We start from the raw sequence: 20,420 nt of genomic DNA, 5'->3' as shown, positions 1-20,420 counted from the left end.
CAATTGGTAATCCAACAGATATCCATTTGCAAATACTGAAGTGTGTCTACCATTTTTACTATAAAATCTGTGCATTTCTATTGAGACAGAACAAAATCAGTTCCATACGTGCATACAGTACCCTATTCATAGTGTCTGAAGTTACAGACTGCAACTTTTCATATCTGAAGTCAGGTCTACACTAAAAAGTTAGGTCAACCAAGCTACTTTGCTCAGCAGTGTGAAAAATCTACACACCTGAGCAATGCAATTAAGCTGAGCCAACCCCCAGTGTAGATAGAGCGAGACTGATGGAGACATTCTTCTGTTGATCTAGCTACCGCCTCTCGGCAATACAGATTAACTACAGGGATGGGAGACCTCCTCCCATCACTGTTCTGATTGTCTATGCTGAAGCATTACAGCAACATAGTTGCAGTGTTTCTAGCGAAGACAAATTGAGCTTCTAACTCTTTTTTGGAGGTTAGGACCTTTAACCATGGAGGCTATTTACCCCATTGCCACACCCACATGTACGATAACTCCAAGTTTCTTTTGCTGTGTAGTAGTTTCTGCTGTGGCCATCCCAGCCTGTACTGGAGCCAGGAAAAACAGGACTGCTCTCTCTCCTCCACCGTCTCACTCACACACCTACTCACCTCATTCCTTGGAAAACCAATTATTGTGTATTACCCCTGTTATATGCCTGGCATCCAGCAGCACAAGGAGCTGAAATAAAAGTCACTCCCAAACTTTATTTCCTCCATGATGAGGCAACATGGCACTGATCTATCTACAGCAGTGTTTCCCAAACTTGGGACGCTGCTTGTGTAGGGAAAGCCCCTGGCGGGCTGGGCTGGTTTGTGTACTGCCACATCTACAGGTCCAGCCGATTGTGGCTCCCATTGGTCGTGGTTCGCTGCTCCAGGCCAATGGAAGCTGCTGGAAGCAGTGGCCAGTATGTCCCTGGGCCCACACAAGTTGAAATATATTTTTTCCAAGGCCTTGTAGAACATAAAGCTCAAGCAGTGTCCCAAGTTTGGGAAATACTGAACTATAGGAAAAACAAAACATTGCCTCCTCTCACAAGACAGCCTATAAACATCAGCATGAGAGTTTTTAGGAATGCAGGTAAGGTAACAGATCATACAGACAAAATCTGCCTTAGGTTTTATATGGTGTGTCACAGTTCAGGGCAAATACACTCATATTTCCCCTCAGTGGTTCAGTAAAGGCACCAACTCTCAGGCTTCTGACTCTCAAGCTGTTGCCTTTCTGGGTGGAGACCTGTGTGCCTCTCCCTCCTGATCAGAGTATTTCTAGGCTGAACAGTTGCCTGTCTTGTGTTATTTGCAGCAAGACGGCTTGCTTTCTCTTCAAAGACTAGTAGCAGTCTAATCTCCCCAGTTATAAATTACCACACAGTGCTTTATATACCTCTACCCCGATATAACGCGACCCGATATAACATGAATTCAGATATAATGCAGTAAAGCAGTGCTCCAGGGGGCGGGACTGCGCACCCCGGCAGATCAAAGCAAGTTCGCTATAACGTGGTTTCATCTACAACGCAGTAAGATTTTTTGGCTCCCGAGGACAGCATTATATCGGGCTAGAGGTGTAATTTCTGTTGTGTATTGCAAGTTTATTTTGACACAGTGGAAGAAAGCTTGATTTAAGAATTAAGATGCTGAAGAGCTCTTGAACTCTGTTACACAAAACGAACATAACTGCATATTACAATGTTAAAAGCCTTTGCCCTCTGGTTCCAGCAGCCATTTTCAGCTTGCTTTAGACTTGCTCAAAGTACATTTTTACCAACACTCTTTCTAAAACAGATCTAAACACATTTGTCCTGGTTAAATCATTTTCAGCACCAGCTCTGCTGCACCCATTGCTGACACCTTTTGTCAACAACAGATAATTCTCAGTGTAGACAAGTCTGAATCCATTTTTATTATAGGCAGATACTTCATACTGGGCCACTGCAGGTTGCTTATGTCTTCCTCTGAAGCATCTTGTGCTGGCTACTGTCAAAGACCAGATACTCAACTAGACAGTGTCCTGTGATTTGTTGTGAAAATTTCTGTTTTCATTACATTAGAAAAGTCTGTTTTTTAAGAACCTGTTCTCAAACACAAACGGGTCACCAACCTCACTGGGGGTCAGAGGGGCTATTTAATGCCACTGTTAGGGACACACGAGACTGGTTAAGCAGCCTCAATGACAAACACTAAAAAGTTAATTCTGCAAGTCTTATAGGATCTCCTTTTAAATTTTTTTTAAAAACTGAAATTGCTATGACCTGCTGCTAATTATTCAATACCATCTCAGAATCTAGGCAATTATTTCAGATGTTATAAACCTATTGTTTATGTCTGTGCACGCTTAAATCTAATAAATAGCAATTTCAATAAGAGCACGCTTACTTGTATCAATTTTTCATCAGCCAGAAGTGCTGTGTTCCCTTGATTTCTTTGTGACACTGCCTGGAGGGAAACAGTTAAATTACCACTGCTTTGGGTTCCCAAAACCCCAAGTAATGTATGCCAATACAGCAACTTGAAGTGATTCCTCTCTGAAAATGCAAAAGGATTTGTTTGTTTTTAAAACAGCTGATCATGCTATTTATAACTTCTTAAAAGACAAGCATATATTTCAAGTCTCATTTTGAGATTTGGTAAGAGGACAGTAATAATGACAACATTAATATGAGCCCAGTTAAATCGAGAAGTGCTTGTCTCTCTACATATGATGTTTGCCTACTTACAAAGAAAGTGGATATTTTGCTATACTCCACCACCAAATTTATTTCCTCTTATAGGAAAGGCCCTACCAAATTCACGGTACATTTTGGTCAATTTTACGGTCCTTGGATTTTAAAAATCATAAATTTCATGATTTCAGCTATTTAAATCTGAAATTTAATGTTGTAAGTGTAGGGATCCTGATAGAAAAAGGAGTTGTGGGGTGATCACAAGGTTATTGTAGGGCAGGTTGCAGTACTGCTACCTTACTTCTGCACTGCTGCTGGCAATGGCGCTGCCTTCAGAGCTGGGCAGATGGAGAGCAGTGGCTGTTGGCCAGGAACCCAGCTTTGAAGGTAGAGCCACTGCCAGCAGCAGCGCAGAAGTAAGGACATCATGGTATGATACTGTCACCCATAGGCGCTGGAGCACCCACGGGGAAAAACTTGGTGGGTGCTCTGCTCCCACCGGCAGCTCCCCCCCTACCCTAGCTCGCCTCCTCCCCTGAGCATGCTATGTCCCCACCTCCCCTCTTCCTCCCAGCGCTTGCTGCCATGAAACAGCTGTTTTGTGGTGGCAAGCGCTGGGAGGAAGGGGGGAAGCGGGAAACGCAGCGCGCTTGGGGAAGAGGCGGGGCCAGGGTGGGGATTTGGGGAAGGAGTCCAATGGGGCAGGGAGGAGGCAAAGTTGGGGCAGGGACTTTCGGGAAGGTGTTGGAATGGGGGCAGGGCTGGGGTGGAGTCAGTGCAGGACTAGATTCACATCTATAGCTTTAAATTTCAGTGAGACTTAAACACATTTAAAATTAAGCACGTTTAAATACCATTCCTGAATATGAGTCTTTTCCTATGTATTAGCACCTTTTACTCAAACATACTCTGCTCCTTTCTGTAAGAAGAATTCACAGCAGTGGCTGGGCGAGGATAATCTGGCCCACTGCTAAGACTTTTTTCTGTTCAGCAAGTGAAGAAAAAGGCCACGTAAGATATGTTTGACCTAAAACTATTTCTTAATATGGCTATTGTTTGGAGTACAAATACCACCTCGGAAGTGTCCTATACAAATATTTAAACAAAATCACAACGTGAATCTCCAACAGCAAATATCAGATGAAGATACTAAATGATGATATCTAAGTAGGGTAGTAAAAAATTTTCAACAACAATTTTAAAAAAACCAATACCTTAACAAAAGCCACTTAAATTTTAGCATGCAAAGTTTATCAGCAGTTCAGTTTGCTCTTCCGTTTCCTGAACCTCTCATTCAAGACCACTTCCTTAAAATGAGCACAGCACTTAGTTGTGTTTCTCATATAGCTGTCACACTTGAGCAAAAATGAAGTGAGTTACTTCTGGATTCTTTTCCCTTAAAAGCAAGTTAAAGTGATCATGGAAGCAATAAGATTGGTGTTCAAAGCCATGCTATGACCATCATGACAAACACGAGAGCAGATACTATTTCAGTGTCTAGTCATCCCTTTTCACATTTTTCTTTTCAGTTGAAGTAAGGGTTTTTTTTGGGGGGGGGGGGTAATCTTTTATGCTGTTCAGCTCTTAGTAAGTCTCTGTTTTTTTCTACCATCAAGATCTCTATCAGTCTTGACCTTTTAAGCAGAAAATATTTAAAATGAGGCATGTGAGTTTTTTGACTGATCAGAATGCAGGATTTTCTGGACTAATATTGAACCTAACATCTCATAGGGATCTTGCTATATAAACAGTAATGTTAAACTACAATAAAAACAAAATTAGAGCAACTGCGAGTGAGAGCGAACATTCCAATACACTGCAGAAATGTACCAACTACTCCTTCCCTACATTGAAAGGCACCAAGGATTGATATAGTCTATTTCCTACTCCTTCAATATATCGTGCCAAGCTGCTAGTCAACCTGTATTAAACTTAACTTTAGATTGCTAGACCTGTGAGGGTGGCTATTAGTACTAAACATAAGGATGGTTTTGCACAAGATCTGGACTGAGCCCAGCTCATCTCACATATTCAATCAAACCACTGCCAGACTGTTAACAACCGTCACTCTCAATCAAGGCTGGTTTTGAAAAGTGTTAAAAGTCATCAGAGGCTACCATGCCTGTGTACTTTTTGTACAACATCACAATAGATTTTTATCTTTTTCTGAATACTTGTCTAATGAATACCTTACCAAAAGGGGAAAAAACTGAACTTTTATCACACATCCAAAACAACATGAACATGACCAGATGTCATCCATGTTCAGTACATTCAGGCATTCATGAGTTATCTCAAGTTTGAAGCTTTGTTGACTTTACAATGCAAGTTGAACTTCTTAATTAACATTCAAAAGATGTCAACCTTTTTTTTTTTTTTTTTTTTTTTTAAAAACAAGCTAACAATGTTAGGTACAGGCTTGAGATTTTAAACTGGGTACATAGGACAGTCACATTGCTAAAGAGTAGAGTTTATACATTAAGGGATTGTCTCTCAGTTCATGAGAATTTAGTGCTCATTAAAGACTACTGGGAGTGATGCATATGTACTGGGAAGGGAATACACATAGTCTATGCTTTCTAGGCTGAAATTACCCACTCATAACCAAATTTTCAATTAATATTTAATGTATTACCAGTATCTCATCTAGCAACCAGGTAATAAAAATTCTCAACTGAGATTTACTGTAGGATCCATTTGCATCTGACACTTCTTTTTAGCACCACAACAATAAGGAGAACAGTTTATTTGCTTAAGTTTCTCGATAGAAAAATACCAAACCATCTTCACACTGAACTGTGAAGTGTTATCCTTAGAACACACCATTTACTTTTTAAAAATTATATATAACATATATACAATTTAGTTCTATATTCCCATCAGTTTGCATGCCCCCTTGAACCTAGGACCTGTTTTACTTAGTTCAAGAAATACTGGCCAGGATGCTGTGGTTATCCCCTAAATTTAAGCACCTGGATAGCCACCAAAGAACAGCAGAAGGGACCTCATTTGAGAGATAGCACCTCAGGTGCTAACTGCATCAGATGTTGAGTGTTATCCTTACCTTTGATTCCTTGCTGTTGGTTGTTTTTTCTCATCACCTTGGGGTTTAAAAGTATACTTGCTTCTTTTCTTTTTTTAAGCTTTTAGAAAACATTACTTACATAATTTATGAATTTGTATGTTCTGTGTAGTGTGTAAATGCATAGTCCAATCTTATAGTAAGACAGCTAACATTAACGAAGTTTGCAAGTGAGATTAGTGCTTAGTAAAACTAGAGACAAATTAAATACTGACTCAGCTAAACATAGGGAGCATAGCTTCCCTACATAACTGAAAAACTCTGTGTAAGCTCATAAGCTTGTCTCTCTCACTGACAAAGTTGGTCCAATAAAAGATATTACCTCATCCATCTTGTCTCTCTAATGTCCTGGGATCAACACTGCTACAACACAGCATAGTACATTTAAATGACTTGCAGTGGCCTGTCTAAACTTCTTGACCAGACAACATTTTTTTCTATGGTTTTTTTGATTTGAACGAACTAGAGGCAGCAAACCAGACTGAGGCCAAACTCATCTTTCACTTGTAATTAAACTAGAATTTTAACCCAGAGGAAGAAGGCAAAGGGAATAATCCATTGTACCACCACATTTGTAAAATGTCAAAACTTCTATAGTTTACCACAAAGGCAATATGGCTGCTTATCAGCAACGGTCTATTTTGTATAAATAATATAAAAAAATACGTAGTAAGTTGAAAACTTTTTAAATGATTAAAGTTGATTTGGCTTTTGAATCATTCATTGTTGCAGCAAAACTTTCTATTTCTATTGATGAATTTCACATCAAACCACATCTTATAACTTTGTTTTGGGTTGCCTAATTTGCGATATATGTATCTTATTCTAGGAGTTTCTCCACGCTTGTTCAGATCTCTTATCTTGTGCGGCCCCCTATTTGTCAGAGTAGTAATGTGGTTTCCCCATAAACACACTCCTGTCAAGCGGTTAAAGTCTAAAGAAATCAAACGATTGATGGCTCTTTCCGTATCAGCATGTCTCTTTAAATACATTGTGTACAGATAATTCTAATCTGTGGCTAACACAGGATGCTCATTGCGTAATATCCTGCAGAAGGACCGTTATACATTTATTTGCATCCAGACCCATTGGTTTATATAAATGCACTTAAGCAAGGACTAGCTGGTAGAGTTTACACAAGTTCTGCAGTACCATCAAAAACAATACTGAGTTTTTGAGAACAGTCACTAATTATGCAAGGGCTTGCTTAGAGTTCCATAGTTAAGGTTCAGCTCAGCTTTAAATTTATGAAAAATACCAAATGTCTTCTCTGAAATAATGAAATTGCAATTATCCCAAAACTAGGTATTTTCTTCAGGAAATTCAGACATAAGGTGACTTAGTAAAGGAAAAGAAAAATGGAAAAAAAATTGGTGTCCTTAAACATCAATTTAATCTAATCAGGCACCACAAACATTATGATGAAGGTGCACACACTTGCAGTATAGTGTCACTATAGGATAGAGTGAAGGTTGGTTGGGTGCCTTAATTGTGCATTTTCCATACCTTAACATGTTGGCATTTCTTTTAAATTTAATCTTAACTGCATATCCTGAAGAAAACAAGTGGTCTGAGGATAATGGCAACATTCCTGTAATGTATTTTGCCTAAATTACTGATCCATAATCATAAGTCTAAACTCCAATTTAACATATAAAGTGGGTGCCTAACTGGTTGGAAAATTGTTCCCAGAGAGTCACTATCAGTGGTTCACAGTCATGCTGGAAGGGCATAACAAGTGAGGTCCCACAGGGATCAGTTCTGGGTTCAGTTCTGTTCAATATCTTCATCAGTGATTTAGATAAAGGCATAGAGAGTGCACTTATAAAGTTTGCAGACAATACCAAACTGGGAGGGATTGCAAGTGCTTTAGAGGACAGGATTCAAATTCAAAATGATCTGGACAAACTGGAGAAATGATCTGAAATAAATACGATGAAATTCAATAAGGACAAATGCAAAGTACTCCATCCCCTTAGGAAGGAACAATCAGTTGCACACATACAAAATGGGAAATGACTGCCTAGATAGCGGTACTGTGGAAAGGGATCTGGGGGTAATAGTGAATCACAAGATAAATATGAGTCAATAGTGTAACGCTGTTGCAAAAAAAGCAAACATCATTCTGGGATGTATTAGCAGGAGCATGGTAAGCAAGACACAAGATGTAATTCTCCTGTCTACTCTGCACTGATTAGGCCTCAACTGAAAGTATTTTGTCCAGTTCTGGGTGCCACATTTCAGAAAAGATGTGGACAAATTGGAGAAAGTCCAGAGAAGAGCAACAGAAATGACTAAAGGTTTATAAAACATGACTTATGAGAGAAGATGGAAAAAATTGGGTTTGTTTAGTCTGGAGAAGAGAAGACTGAGAGGGGATAACAGTTTTCAAGTACATAAAAAGTTGTTACAAGGAGGACAGCAAAAAATTGTTGTTCTTAACCTCTGAGGATAGGACAAGAAGCAATGGGCTTAAATTGCAGGAAGGGCAGTTTAGGTAGGAGATTAGAAAAAAACTTCCCAATTGTCAGAGTGGTTAACCACTGGAATAAATTGCTTAGGGAGGCTGTGGAAACTCCATCATTGGGGATTTTTAAGAGCAGGTTGAACAAACACCTGTCAGGGATGGTCTAGATAATATTTAGTCCTGTTTTGAATGCAAGGGACTGGACTAGATGACCTCTCGAGGTCCCTTCCAGTTCTATGATTCTATAGCAGGAGTAGGCAACCTGTGGCACAAGTGCCGAAGGCGGCATGTGAGCTGATTTTCAGTGGCACTCATACTGCCTGGGTCCTGGCTACCAGTCCGGGGGGCTCTGCATTTTAATTTAATTTTAAATTAAGCTTCTTAAGCATTTTAAAAACCTTATTTACTTTACATACAACAATAGTTTTGTTATATATTAAAGACTTATAGAAAGAGACCTTCTAAAAATGTTAAAATATATTACTGGCACGCAGAACCTTAAATTAGAGTGAATAAATGATGATTCGGCACACCACTCCTGAAAGGCTGCTGACCCCTGTTCTATAGTTTTTGTCTGGGAAATTAATATTAGCACTTAAACTGACAAAATTAATGTCAATTTCACTAACAACTAAAGTTTATATTAAGAAGTTTCTTTTTTAAAGCTCTTTTGTTGGTTTCCATTCTAAAACCAATGCAGATTATGGTGTGAATGCTTTTCATTCTTTATTACTCATCGAACCCATGGCACTTAATTTTGTTTATTCTCCATGCGATATATACCAGTTTAACAAACTTCTTTAGGCATGCTGACAATTGGCCTAATCTCACTAATTATTCAGGTGTCCAAATATGAACAGAAAGCCAAACTTTAGAAAGTTTTTTAATTTTTTTGGCCAAGTATGTATCTAGATATTCCCCTTTAGTTCTAGCTAATATATGAAGCTCTAAAAGATCTGTAAACAAATGAACCATGGGGGATGATTTAAGACAGTGTTTTTCAAACTGTGGGTCGCGACCCAGTACTGGGTCGCAGCATGTCAGGCACTGAGGTGCTTTTCTCTGGTCAATACCGCTGACCGGGACGTTAAAAGTCCTGTCGGCAGTGCTGCCCAGCTAAGGCCTACCTTTTTCGGCACTGCGCTGTGCCCTGGAAGTGGCCAGCAGCAGGTCCAGCTTCTAAGCAGGGGGGCCATGGGTCTCCGCATGCTGCCCCTACCCCAAGCATCGGCTCTGCATTCCCTTTGGCTAGAAATTGGCCAATGGGAACTCCGGGGAGGGGGGGCAGTGCCTGAGGGTGAGAGTTGAGCGCAGCTGCTTGTGCACCTCCGCTTAGGAGCCAGCCCTGTTGTTGGCCACTTCCAGGGCACAGCGTGGTCTGCAGTGCTAGGACAGGCAGGAAGCCTACCTCTGCACCTTGGCTGTGCTGCTGACCAGGAGCTGCTGGAGCTAAATCCATGCCCCAATCATGTGCCCCAGCCCTGAGCCCCCCCAAACCCAGAGCCTTTCCTGTACCCCAAACTCATCCCCCGCCCCACCCCAGAGCCTGCACTCCCAGCCCAGAGCTCTGACCTCCTCCAGCACCCCAAGTCCCTCCCCCAGCCTAGAGCCCCCTCCCATACTCTAAACCCCTCACCTCCAGCTCCATTGGGTCATGGGCATCAACAATTTTCTTCAACTAGGTCCCCAGAAAAAAAGTTTGAAAACCACTTGCCATAAACAGATAAGAAAAGTTAAAAGCACAGAAGTAATTTCTCTCTCTTTGACTGTAAAGGGTTAACAAGAACAGTGAGCCTGGCTGTCACCTGACCCGAGGACCAATCAGAGGACAGGATACTTTCAAATCTTGAGGGAGGGAAGTTTTTGTGCTGTGCTGTTAGTTTTGGTGGTTGTTCACTCTCGGGGCTCAGAGGGACCAGACGTGCAACCAGGTTTCTCTCCAATCTCCCTGATACAGGTTCTTACAGATTCAAAATAGTAAGCACTAGGTAGATAAGGCGAGTTGGGCTTATGTTTGTTTTCTTTATTTGCAAATGTGTATTTGGCTGGAAGGAGTTCAGATTGGTATTTTGCTGAAAAGATTTTAATTTGTGCTTGTATACTTAGGCTGGGAGGGTATTCCCAGTGTCTATAGCTGAAAGACCCTGTACCTATTCCATTTTTTTTTTTAAATTTACAAAGATAATTTTTACTGTTTTTTCTTTCTTTAATTAAAAGTTTTTCTTCTTTAAGAACCTAATTGGTTTTTTATTCTGGTGAGACCCCAGTGGACTGGGTCTGGATCCACCAGGGAATTGGTGGGAAGAAAGGAGGGAAGGGGGAGAGAAAGGCTAATTTCTCTCTGTGTCAGGATTACTTTCTCTCTCAGGAAGAATCTGGGAGGGAGAGAGAAAAGGAGGGGGAAAGGTGCATTTTCCTCTCTGTTTAAGATTCAAGGAGTTTGAATCACAGTGATCTTCCAGGGTAACCCAGGGAGGGGAAGGCTGGGAGAGGCAACGGTAAGGGAAAGGGTTTACTTTCCTTGTGTTAAGATCCAGAGGGTCTGGGTCTTGGGGGTCCCCGGGCAAGATTTTGTGGGGACAAGAGTGTACCAGGCACTGGAATTCCTGGTTGGTGGCAGCGCTACAGGGTCTAAGCTGGTAATTGAGCTTAGAGGAATTCATGCTGGTACCCCATCTTTTGGACGCTAAGGTTCAGAGTGGGGAATTGTACCCTGACATGGTAGGCAGCGTGTGGGATCAGGATCAATACGCTAGTGAAGTTTTTATTTCTCTCCCTGCTAGCTATCTGCAGGCAGACTGAGAGGTTTGGGTTTAAAAGCAAAAGCCAGTAGGATTTTTTCTCTCTCTTTCCCTGCTAGCTGTGGGTAAAGCAGGCTAGAGGAGATTGTGTTAAAAGCAAAGGTCTGCAGGTTTTTTGGTCTCTTCCTTCTGAGTGCTCTGAAGGCAGAGGCACTAGGGTTTAACAAGGATCTTTGTTAAACAAAGGGACTCCAGTTGTGAGTCACCATACACCAGCAAAACACATTTGCAAATGAATTTTTTTTTCTTTCTAACTCTGTCGGGAATAGCTAGGTAGAAGGAGTTAAAAAAAAGGCTCTGTTGCTAAGCAACCCTAAGGAGGCAACAGAGAAGCAGCATTTCAGGCAGTAAACAGCAGAGGGCGCCTCAACACAAGAAAGCAGAAACCATGACTACCAAAGACACCCTGAAACAGGAACGAACAAAACTGGAGGCAGAAGGACAAATCAAAGACGCACACCACACGCGAGACATGGAAAAGAAACAACAAGAACTAGAAATAAAACAAAAAGAAATGGAGCTGAGAGAAAAAGAAATGGAGCTGAGAGAAAGAGAAAGAGAGGTTTCCCACAGGAGAGAGCTGGAGATAAAAGACAGAGAGAGGGAAGAGAAGGAACGAGAGAGAAAGCATGAACTGGAATTAGTGCAGGCTAGGCAGCATGCTCCAGTCAACCCTAACAACCCTTCTCCAGTTATTGTTCCACATCCAAAGAAATTTCTCACCTACAAGGCAGGTGATGACACTGAGGCCTTCCTAGAAAATTTTGAAAGGACCTGCCATGGGTACAGCATATCTACAGACCAGTACATGATAGAGCTGAGGCCACAGCTCAGTGGTCCCTGAGCAGAGGTGGCGGCTGAAATGCCTAAGGAGAACATGAACGATTATAAACTTTTTCAAACCAAGGCCAGAATCAGAATGGGGCTAACACCTGAGCATGCCCATCGGAGGTTCAGAGCCTTAACGTGGAAACCAGAGGTGTCATTCACCCGACACACCTATTACATTGGAAAGAATTATAATGCCTGGATATCAGGAGCCAATGTTAACTCTCTGGACGACATGCACCTCCTAATACAATTGGAGCAGTTCTTAGAGGGTGTTCCTGAAGAAATAGAAAGGTACATCCTAGATGGGAAGCCCAAAACTGTAACTGAGGTGGGGGAGATTGGAGCCAGATGGGTGAAAGTGACAGAAAAGAAGAAAGCTACTAGCAAGGGGAGCGAATATCACAGGGGTCACACAGACAATAAACCCTATACCCGAGGACAACCCAAGACCCCACCTGCAACCCCAGGAAAGCCGCCGACTCCCTATTCTATCACTTCACCAATCTCCAGTAACCCACCTCGGCCCAGTGACCAATCAGCTGGGCGATGCTTCAAGTGTAATGAACTGGGACATATAAAGGCCAACTGCCCCAAGAACCCCAGCCGAGTACAGTTCATTATATCTCCATCACTCCAAAGATCCCCAGGCCCAGATGCCTCTAAAATACCCCCGGAGCGAAGGGAAATGTTGAGAGTGGGCAGAAAGAAGGTTATCGCGTGGAGAGACACGGGGGCACAAGTGTCAGCTATTCACCAATCCTTGGTGGACCCCAAATTCATCAACCCAAAGGCCCAAGTGACAATTTACCCCTTCATGTCACAAGCGGTAAACTTGCCTACGGCTAAACTGCCTGTCCAGTACAAAGGCTGGTTGGGAATGTGGACTTCTGCAGTCTATAACAATTATCACTTCCCCATGCTACTGGGGAAGACTTGGCCAACCACGTAAAGTGGGCCAAGAGGGTGGGAATGGTTACACGCAGCCAAGCCAGGCAAGCTTCCAGTCCCATCCCTGTTCCCGAACCATCCACAGAGGCCCCGTCTGTGTTAGCAGAGACCCAGACAGAGGTAGTGGACCCGGATTCCTTCCCAATGACTGCAACAGCCACAGTACTTCCAGTCCCAGACCCGGACCTGGAAACACAACTAGCACCAGAACCATTGCCAGCACTGACGCCAGCGCTTGCAAACACATCTTCAACCCCAACACCAGAGGGCGCCAGCGAGCCTGAACTGGCAGAAGCAGCAAACAACCAGACCCAAGAGGCTCAGCCAGAGCCTGAAATATCACCTGGTGCACCAGCGGAGAGCGGTTCACCAGCCACGAAACCAATCCCATCACCTACATCGCTTCCCGAATGACCAAGCCGAAGTCCATAGTCTGAGGAGGAACTGGTGTCTCCAACCTCCAGGAAACAGTTCCAGGCTGAGCAGGAAGCAGATGACAGCCTTCACAAAGCTTGGGTGGTGGCACGGAGCACCTCACCGCCTCTCAGTTGTTATAGAACAAGGACTTTTATAAATGGAGACTCTTTCTGGTGGACACCGGGAAGACTGGCATCCACAAAAACAGTTGGTGGTTCCAACTAAGTACCGGGGGAAGCTCTTAAGCTTAGCCCATGATCATCCCAGTGGCCATGCTGGGGTGAACAGAACCAAAGACAGGTTGGGGAAGTCCTTCCACTGGGAGGGGATGGGCAAGGACGTTGCCAAGTATGTCCGGTCTTGTGAGGTGTGCCAAAGAGTGGGAAAGCCCCAAGACCAGGTCAAGGCCCCTCTCCAGCCACTCCCCATAATAGAGGTCCCATTTCAGTGAGTAGCTGTGGATATTCTGGGTCCTTTCCCAAAAAAGACCCCCAGAGGAAAGCAGTACATACTGACTTTCGTGGACTTTGCTACCCGATGGCCAGAAGCAGTAGCTTTAGGCAACACTAGGGCTAAAACTGTGTGCCAGGCCCTAATAGACATTTTTGCCAGGGTAGGTTGGCCCTCCGATATCCTTACGGATTCAGGGACAAATTTCCTGGCACGGACCATGAAAGATCTGTGGGAAACTCATGGGGTGAATCACTTGGTTGCCACCCGGTACCACCATCAAACCAATGGCCTGGTGGAAAGGTTTAATGGAACTTTGGGGGCCATGATACGTAAATTCGTGAATGAACACTCCAATGACTGGGATCTAGTGTTGCAGCAGTTGCTCTTTGCTTACAGGGCTGTACCACATCCCAGTTTAGAGTTCTCACCATTTGAGCTTGTGTATGGCCACGATGTTAAAAGGCCATTACAGTTGGTAAAGCAGCTATGGGAGGGGCTTACACCCACTCCAGGAACTAACATTCTGGACTTTGTGAGCAACCTACAGGATACCCCCCCGATACAGGTTCTTACAGATTCAAAATAGTAAGTACTAGGTAGATAAGGCGAGTTAGGCTTATGTTTCTTTTCTTTATTTGCAAATGTGTATTTGGCTGGAAGGAGTTCAGATTGGTATTTTGCTGAAAAGATTTTAATTTGTGCTTGTATACTTAGGCTGGGAGGGTGTTCCCAGTGTCTATAGCTGAAAGACCCTGTACCTATTCCATTTTTTTTTTAAATTTACAAAGATAATTTTTACTGTTTTTTCTTTCTTTAATTAAAAGTTTTTCTTGTTTAAGAACCTAATTGTTTTTTTTTATTCTGGTGAGACCCCAGGGGACTGGGTCTGGATCCACCAGGGAATTGGTGGGAGGGAAGGGGGAGAGAAAGGCTAATTTCTCTCTGTGTCAGGATTACTTTCTCTCTCAGGAAGAATCTGGGAGGGAGAGAGAAAAGGAGGGGGAAAGGTGCATTTTCCTCTCTGTTGAAGATTCAAGGAGTTGAATCACAGTGATCTTCCAGGGTAACCCAGGGAGGGGAAGTCTGGAAGAGGCAACGGTGAGGGAAAGGGTTTACTTTCCTTGTGTTAAGATCCAGAGGGTCTGGGTCTTGGGGGTCCCCGGGAAAGGTTTTGTGGGGACCAGAGTGTACCAGGCACTGGAATTCCTGGTTGGTGGCAGCGCTACAGGGTCTAAGCTGGTAATTGAGCTTAGAGGAATTCATGCTGGTACCCCATCTGTTGGACACTAAGGTTCAGAGTGGGGAATTGTACCATGACACCACTAGTTTAAGATACTCACCTGATATGTTACTCAGTATTCTTGGTATGTATGGTGTTTTGTTGTGCTGGCCCAGAATATTTTCACTACAGATTCTCAGGCATTTTACTGCACTCAGACTGGCACATAATTTAATAGATTGAGATAACAACACTTCTACCATTGGTCATTTAAAACAAGAACTATTTCCCACTGTGTAGCAGAACAAATTTAAGAAGAACTTTCCCCTAACTGACATTTACTTACTATGTTCACTATGGCTCAAGTTTAGTCAGTTGATGTCAACTACAGAAGGGGAGTATATAGCTTTCTGTCATCTGTGCAAACCATAGGTGGCTTCTGTTTGAAATCTGAGCACTATGTGCTTCTGCTTAGATCTCTAGAACAGAGTTTCACATGAAATTTGACTTCAGAGTTGAAAAAGAAAAGAAAAGAAAAAAAGAAATGCTCTAGCATGGCACAATTTATTCACCATCACAAACCTCCCAAATCCTCTAAGCTTACCCAATCCTTCAAATATAAATTCTGATCCCCCCCGCCCCCGTTACAGCCAATACCTTTTTCTGGCTTCTTTGGATCTTATCTCCAATTCCCCTTTAGGCCCTCTTACTTTGACAGAGGAGGGAGGCTCCACAGGAGAGTTGCAACCAAGCATGCATGAACAATTTTCCAGCAACACATTTGACCTGTTAACAATCTCAAGAATGTATTGAAGACGAGAAAAATAACTTTTAAACATTGTTTTAAACACAAAAAAAGTACTTAATATGCGTAACATGCGTGATGTTGTGTTAGCTTGTTTGTTTAAAAGATGAACAGTTAAATTTTGAAAACTGCAACATCTGGTAGTGTCTTTTTTCATAACACTGGCAACAAGATACTTCCAGGCCATGCTCTGAGGACCAGACTGTGTCCCACCTGACTTGAAACCATAGTGACTCAAAACTATATCGTCTCTCTAGCATCATATTTTTTAATGAGCCCTTCCTTAATTACTGGAAGAGTTAAATATATCAACATGAAACTTAAACCACAAACAGTTAAAGTTCTTCACAAGAATGCATAAAATAAAAAAGTTAAAACTACGAACAATGGTAAATGTAAAAAAAAGTTTTATTTTCTAAAGCACTGGTGGATTTAATGCTTGTGAGAGTAAGGGAAGAGCAGCAGGGGACAGAACCAGGCATAAAACATGTAGGCTTAGTGGAAGTTTTCTAACATGGATTTAATGCACTTCAGCCTGATCTGCAACACCCTTGCTACTAGTGCCCTGGCCTCCTGAACAGATACTGTCAGTCGTGCTGTTTTGGTGATGTCCACAAGGGATTAGGTTGAGACCACAAAAGTTCTTTTCATATAAAACCTAAACAGGATTTCAGTCTAGATCTCTAGAGGCTAAAAAGCTAGTCCCCCATTGAAACAGTTGTAAGGGCGCCACTATGCTTTTGACTGTCTTTCAAATGGAATTTCCTACTTAAAGCTGACAACAGATAAATGATTCTTTAACAGTTAATCCAACCAATGAACACAACAACCAGCTAGCTAATGGACGTTTTTCTTTCTATATACCAGATGAGTCAGTTTTTTTTCACTGAGCAAACAATTTGTATGCAGTTTCTGTAGGCTGTTAAGTATAGTATTTCAGAATGTCATGCAACATTAGGTAAAGCAAAACTTTTATACAGACAAAAATACCTCATAGGGTTTTTTGGTTTCTTTTGACTATTCGTATGCTTGTATATAATTTCCATCATATACACATAGGCTGTTGGAATTTATGTAAACTTTAAGAGAGAAAAATCTGATCATGCAAATACCTTTAACAACTGTCTAGATAAAGGTCTAAGTTTCCAAACAGAAAAAGCTCCTTGCACTGAATTCTGAAGTGCTCTCCTTAACTCACAATAAGTCAATTATATACTCTATATTTTACAAATAGCTGTTTCTACTTCATCTCCCAGGTAGTGTTACTTTCAAAGACAGATACATGACAACTCAAGGAGAAGTTATGAGCTGGATATAGTTTTTTTTTTTTTTTTTGGGGGGGGGGGCTGTGTTCGGACTAAGTTGACTTCCTGCATAATGGTCCCATCTGGCCTTAAAATCTACAAAAAAAGCAAGTTACATATGTTAATGGGTGCATTAGGTGTTTTTTTGCCAGACAAAATAATTTGTTTTCTTTAGAGGGGAGGAAGGGGAGGAGAGAGGTAGGCAATTTAATTACTTATCGCAAATTTATTTATAACATTCAAAGTTTTATCCCAAGACAATTCTGGCATAAAAAAAATCCTCCCAAGCTAAAACCATTAAATTTAAAGTAAGCTTTAAACAGTTTTTATAAACTTCAATAAGCAAGATTTTATAGCTTTAAAACAACTAAAATACTCACAACATGTATATGCTGAATAACACAACTGGTAATTGTATTTTGCTCTAGATTTTTCTAATTCCACCAAAGCTGCTACAGGTGAAAAATTTCAGAGCCTAAACAATAGCACCACTTATTTACTTCATGTTGGCACCTCAGTAAGGAAATATTTTTATGGCTAAGAAAACAGCCAAGTGTTTCCAGGTATAAACATGTCAGACTAGAAATTAGCTAAAAAAAAATAATGGCAACAATTTATTTTGACCCATCATTGCTCCCCAGGGACACATGGATAACTCCAATGTTAGTCCAGCTCAGACTGGACATATTAGCAGCTCTCTTTTCCGGGCTCTTCTCTGTTAGTAACTTTAAGTCATTCTACATACATATTCTGCCACCTGTTGCTAGCAACCAGTGGGGCAACTTCTTTGAAAAACTGTCTTCTGTCAAAACAGCAAAGAATCCTGTGGCACCTTATAGACTAACAGACGTTTTGGAGCATGAGCTTTTGTGGGTGAATACCCACTTCGTCGGATACATGCATCCGATGAAGTGGGTATTCACCCACGAAAGCTCATGCTCCAAAACGTCTGTTAGGCTATAAGGTGTCACAGGATTCTTTGCTGCTTTGACAGATCCAGACTAACACAGCTACCCCTCTGATACTTGTCTTCTGTCAAAGCACATTTATGTTCAAATATGGGAAACATACATGCATGTTTAGCTCTTACATCCTGAGCATAATTTTTATGACAAGTTGGCTGGTTACAACATTTGGTCTTTAAAGGGGTTTCTCCCTCAGACCCTAACTCCTCCCTTTCTAAAGTCAGAACTGAATCGAGTGACAGTCAATTCGGTGTACAATAATCAGCATGATAAAGAGAGGGCTCGGTCTACCTCGTGAAAGGAGCCAACAAATAGAGGGGGACAGAGTCCCAAATGATCCTCCCAGAGGAAGGAGAAGAAGCTACAGGTTGTAGGGCCCCAATCTAACAAGATACTTAGGCACGAGTCGCCCCATTGACTTTAACAGGCTGACTCGCATGATTATCAAGGTTACTGAAACAAGATCTAGAAGAGGAAGACTTGACTGCTGTGTTTGCTTATCTGCAAATAATCAGATGCCTACCAAGTTAAAACAGCTCAATTTCCTGGGAAGGGAACCGTGCACAGCGTGTGCTATAAACTGCCCCCAGACGCTTCACTAGATTTTAAACAAACGAGCAAAGGAGCCAACCCAGGCAGGGCAGAAAAGGCGAAATCACCCGGAGAGCGGCTGTATGCCGGTAGGGCTGCTCTGATTACACACGGGGCTCTATGCGGGCAGTGCCAGCGCCGCTGGGGCAGCTCGCCGCGTGTCCCGCACACGCCCGGCCGCGGGGCAAGGCTCGAGCCCCTCGGCACCGCAGAGGGAGGGACACAGGGCCACACTCCCTCCCGCAGCCCGGGCCGGGGCATCACTTACTGTGTGCGGGGGAAGGCGCAGCAGCACCGAACTCGCGGAGCAGACAGGTCCCTGTGCAGCGCGTGCGGCGACTCGAGCCCTGGCTGGGATCTGCCGCAGCTGCCAGGACCTGGGGGAAACTCCCTGAACCACCCCTCTCCCCACGCAAAGGGGCATGGGCGGGGCCAGAGCCCCGGGGGGCGGGCACAGCCACGCGGGGGCGGGGCCATGGCCAGCGCCCAGAGGCGGGTTTAGCAGCGAGGGGCCGGACCAGGTGAGTGCGGGCGCTTCCCACCCGGCATTGCGGCAGTCGGGGCTCGGTGAGGCTCCGGATGTGGATGGGGCTGGGTGTGGGCAGCCCGGGCCGGACCGCACCGCGGGTGTTCTCCCCGCGCGGGCTGTCGGGACGCCTGGCAGCGGGGTGCGCGCGTGGGAGACACCAGCACCTACTTCTGAACACGGGGCGGGCAGTGAACCAGCGGGGCCCGCGAGGGCGCGCAGGGGTGGGGGCATTAACGTTGTCCAAGAGTCTCTGCTTTTCCCTGGTTTTTGAGTGAAAGGCAGGAGCGCGCGTGCTGGACTGTAGCGGGGTGGAAGGGAAGGTCTTGGCTTCCCGGAAACTCTCCCCTTTCAGCGAGCTACCCCACGAGCTCTCCTTGCCTCAGGGCTGCTCTACCTGCACCAGTCTACTCAGTCCTTTACCGTCCATAGCTCTCCCACGTGCACGTGCCAAGCCGTAGCAGTGCTCAGCACAATCACCGTGCATAGTTACAGCTGTGCTCTCTAGTTTGTGAATGGAATTGTGTCATGTAATTACATTTACTAAAAGTTACAATTCAGCTGAAGTCTGGCCTGTGCTTCACCTCTTCACTTCTCTCCTTGCAGGAATTCCAAATGACCCTACCAGGACCAGTAAGAAAACAGGCTATTGTAAGAAGAGCAGGTGATACTGGTTTGTGGCACAGTTATGCTGAGCTCTGACTAGAGTTTTCCTCCTCGTTTCAGTGATGCTCCTGGCATCCCTCAAACATCGTTCTAATATTACCAATAAAAAGAATTGTATTCACATCTTCATTGCACACCATTTGTCCTGCATTCAATAGAGAATTACACAAGCAAAAACAAAAAAATAGCTCTAGGAGTGACACCGAATACAGTATCAGGTACAAAAAGAAACTGGGATTTTGAAATTTTACAAATATTGTAAGATTTTTTTTAAAAAATTCTTTTTTCCTCTCCACCTGTGCACATGCTCATAGCTGTCAGGTTAGAATGATCTGACTGCTGTATAGGTTCCCATTCTTTTAATTTTGAACTGCTTTAACAAAAATACTTTCCCTACTAAAGATAGTGGGTGAAACTGAGTCCACAGGATATGAGTTTATGAAGAATGTCAGTTAACAAGCAGAGCTACTAACTTGAGAAACAGGTTCTAAAGGTGTTCAGAGTAAATACAGATTAAATGTCTGAAAATGAACATGAATTGCATTTATCCTTAAATTAAATGAAGAGGAAAATACAAGGCATGTTTTCTAGTGTTTCTAGAGCTATATTTGGTATCCTCAAGATCATGCGTTATAGGTTAAACTTGTGAT

At 43.0% G+C, this 20,420-nt stretch overlaps 1 protein-coding gene across 1 annotated transcript in view; it reads right to left on the bottom strand.

Annotated features, from left to right (window-relative positions):
* The window catches only part of TNFAIP8 (TNF alpha induced protein 8), an 84,919-nt gene extending 65,980 nt beyond the window's left edge, over positions 1–18,939 (bottom strand). The window contains exon 1 of the mRNA XM_050946004.1: positions 18,847–18,939. Coding sequence (XP_050801961.1) covers position 18,847 — 1 coding nt within the window. The 5' untranslated portion in view covers positions 18,848–18,939. The remainder of the gene's footprint in view (positions 1–18,846) is intronic.
* Between the last annotated feature and the right edge of the window lie 1,481 nt (positions 18,940–20,420).

The sequence above is a fragment of the Gopherus flavomarginatus genome, chromosome 3, assembly GCF_025201925.1.
Source record: "Gopherus flavomarginatus isolate rGopFla2 chromosome 3, rGopFla2.mat.asm, whole genome shotgun sequence".
Lineage (NCBI taxonomy): Eukaryota > Metazoa > Chordata > Testudines > Testudinidae > Gopherus > Gopherus flavomarginatus.
The sequence above is the reverse complement of the archived record's forward strand: the minus strand, read 5'-3'. Positions and strand labels throughout refer to the sequence as shown.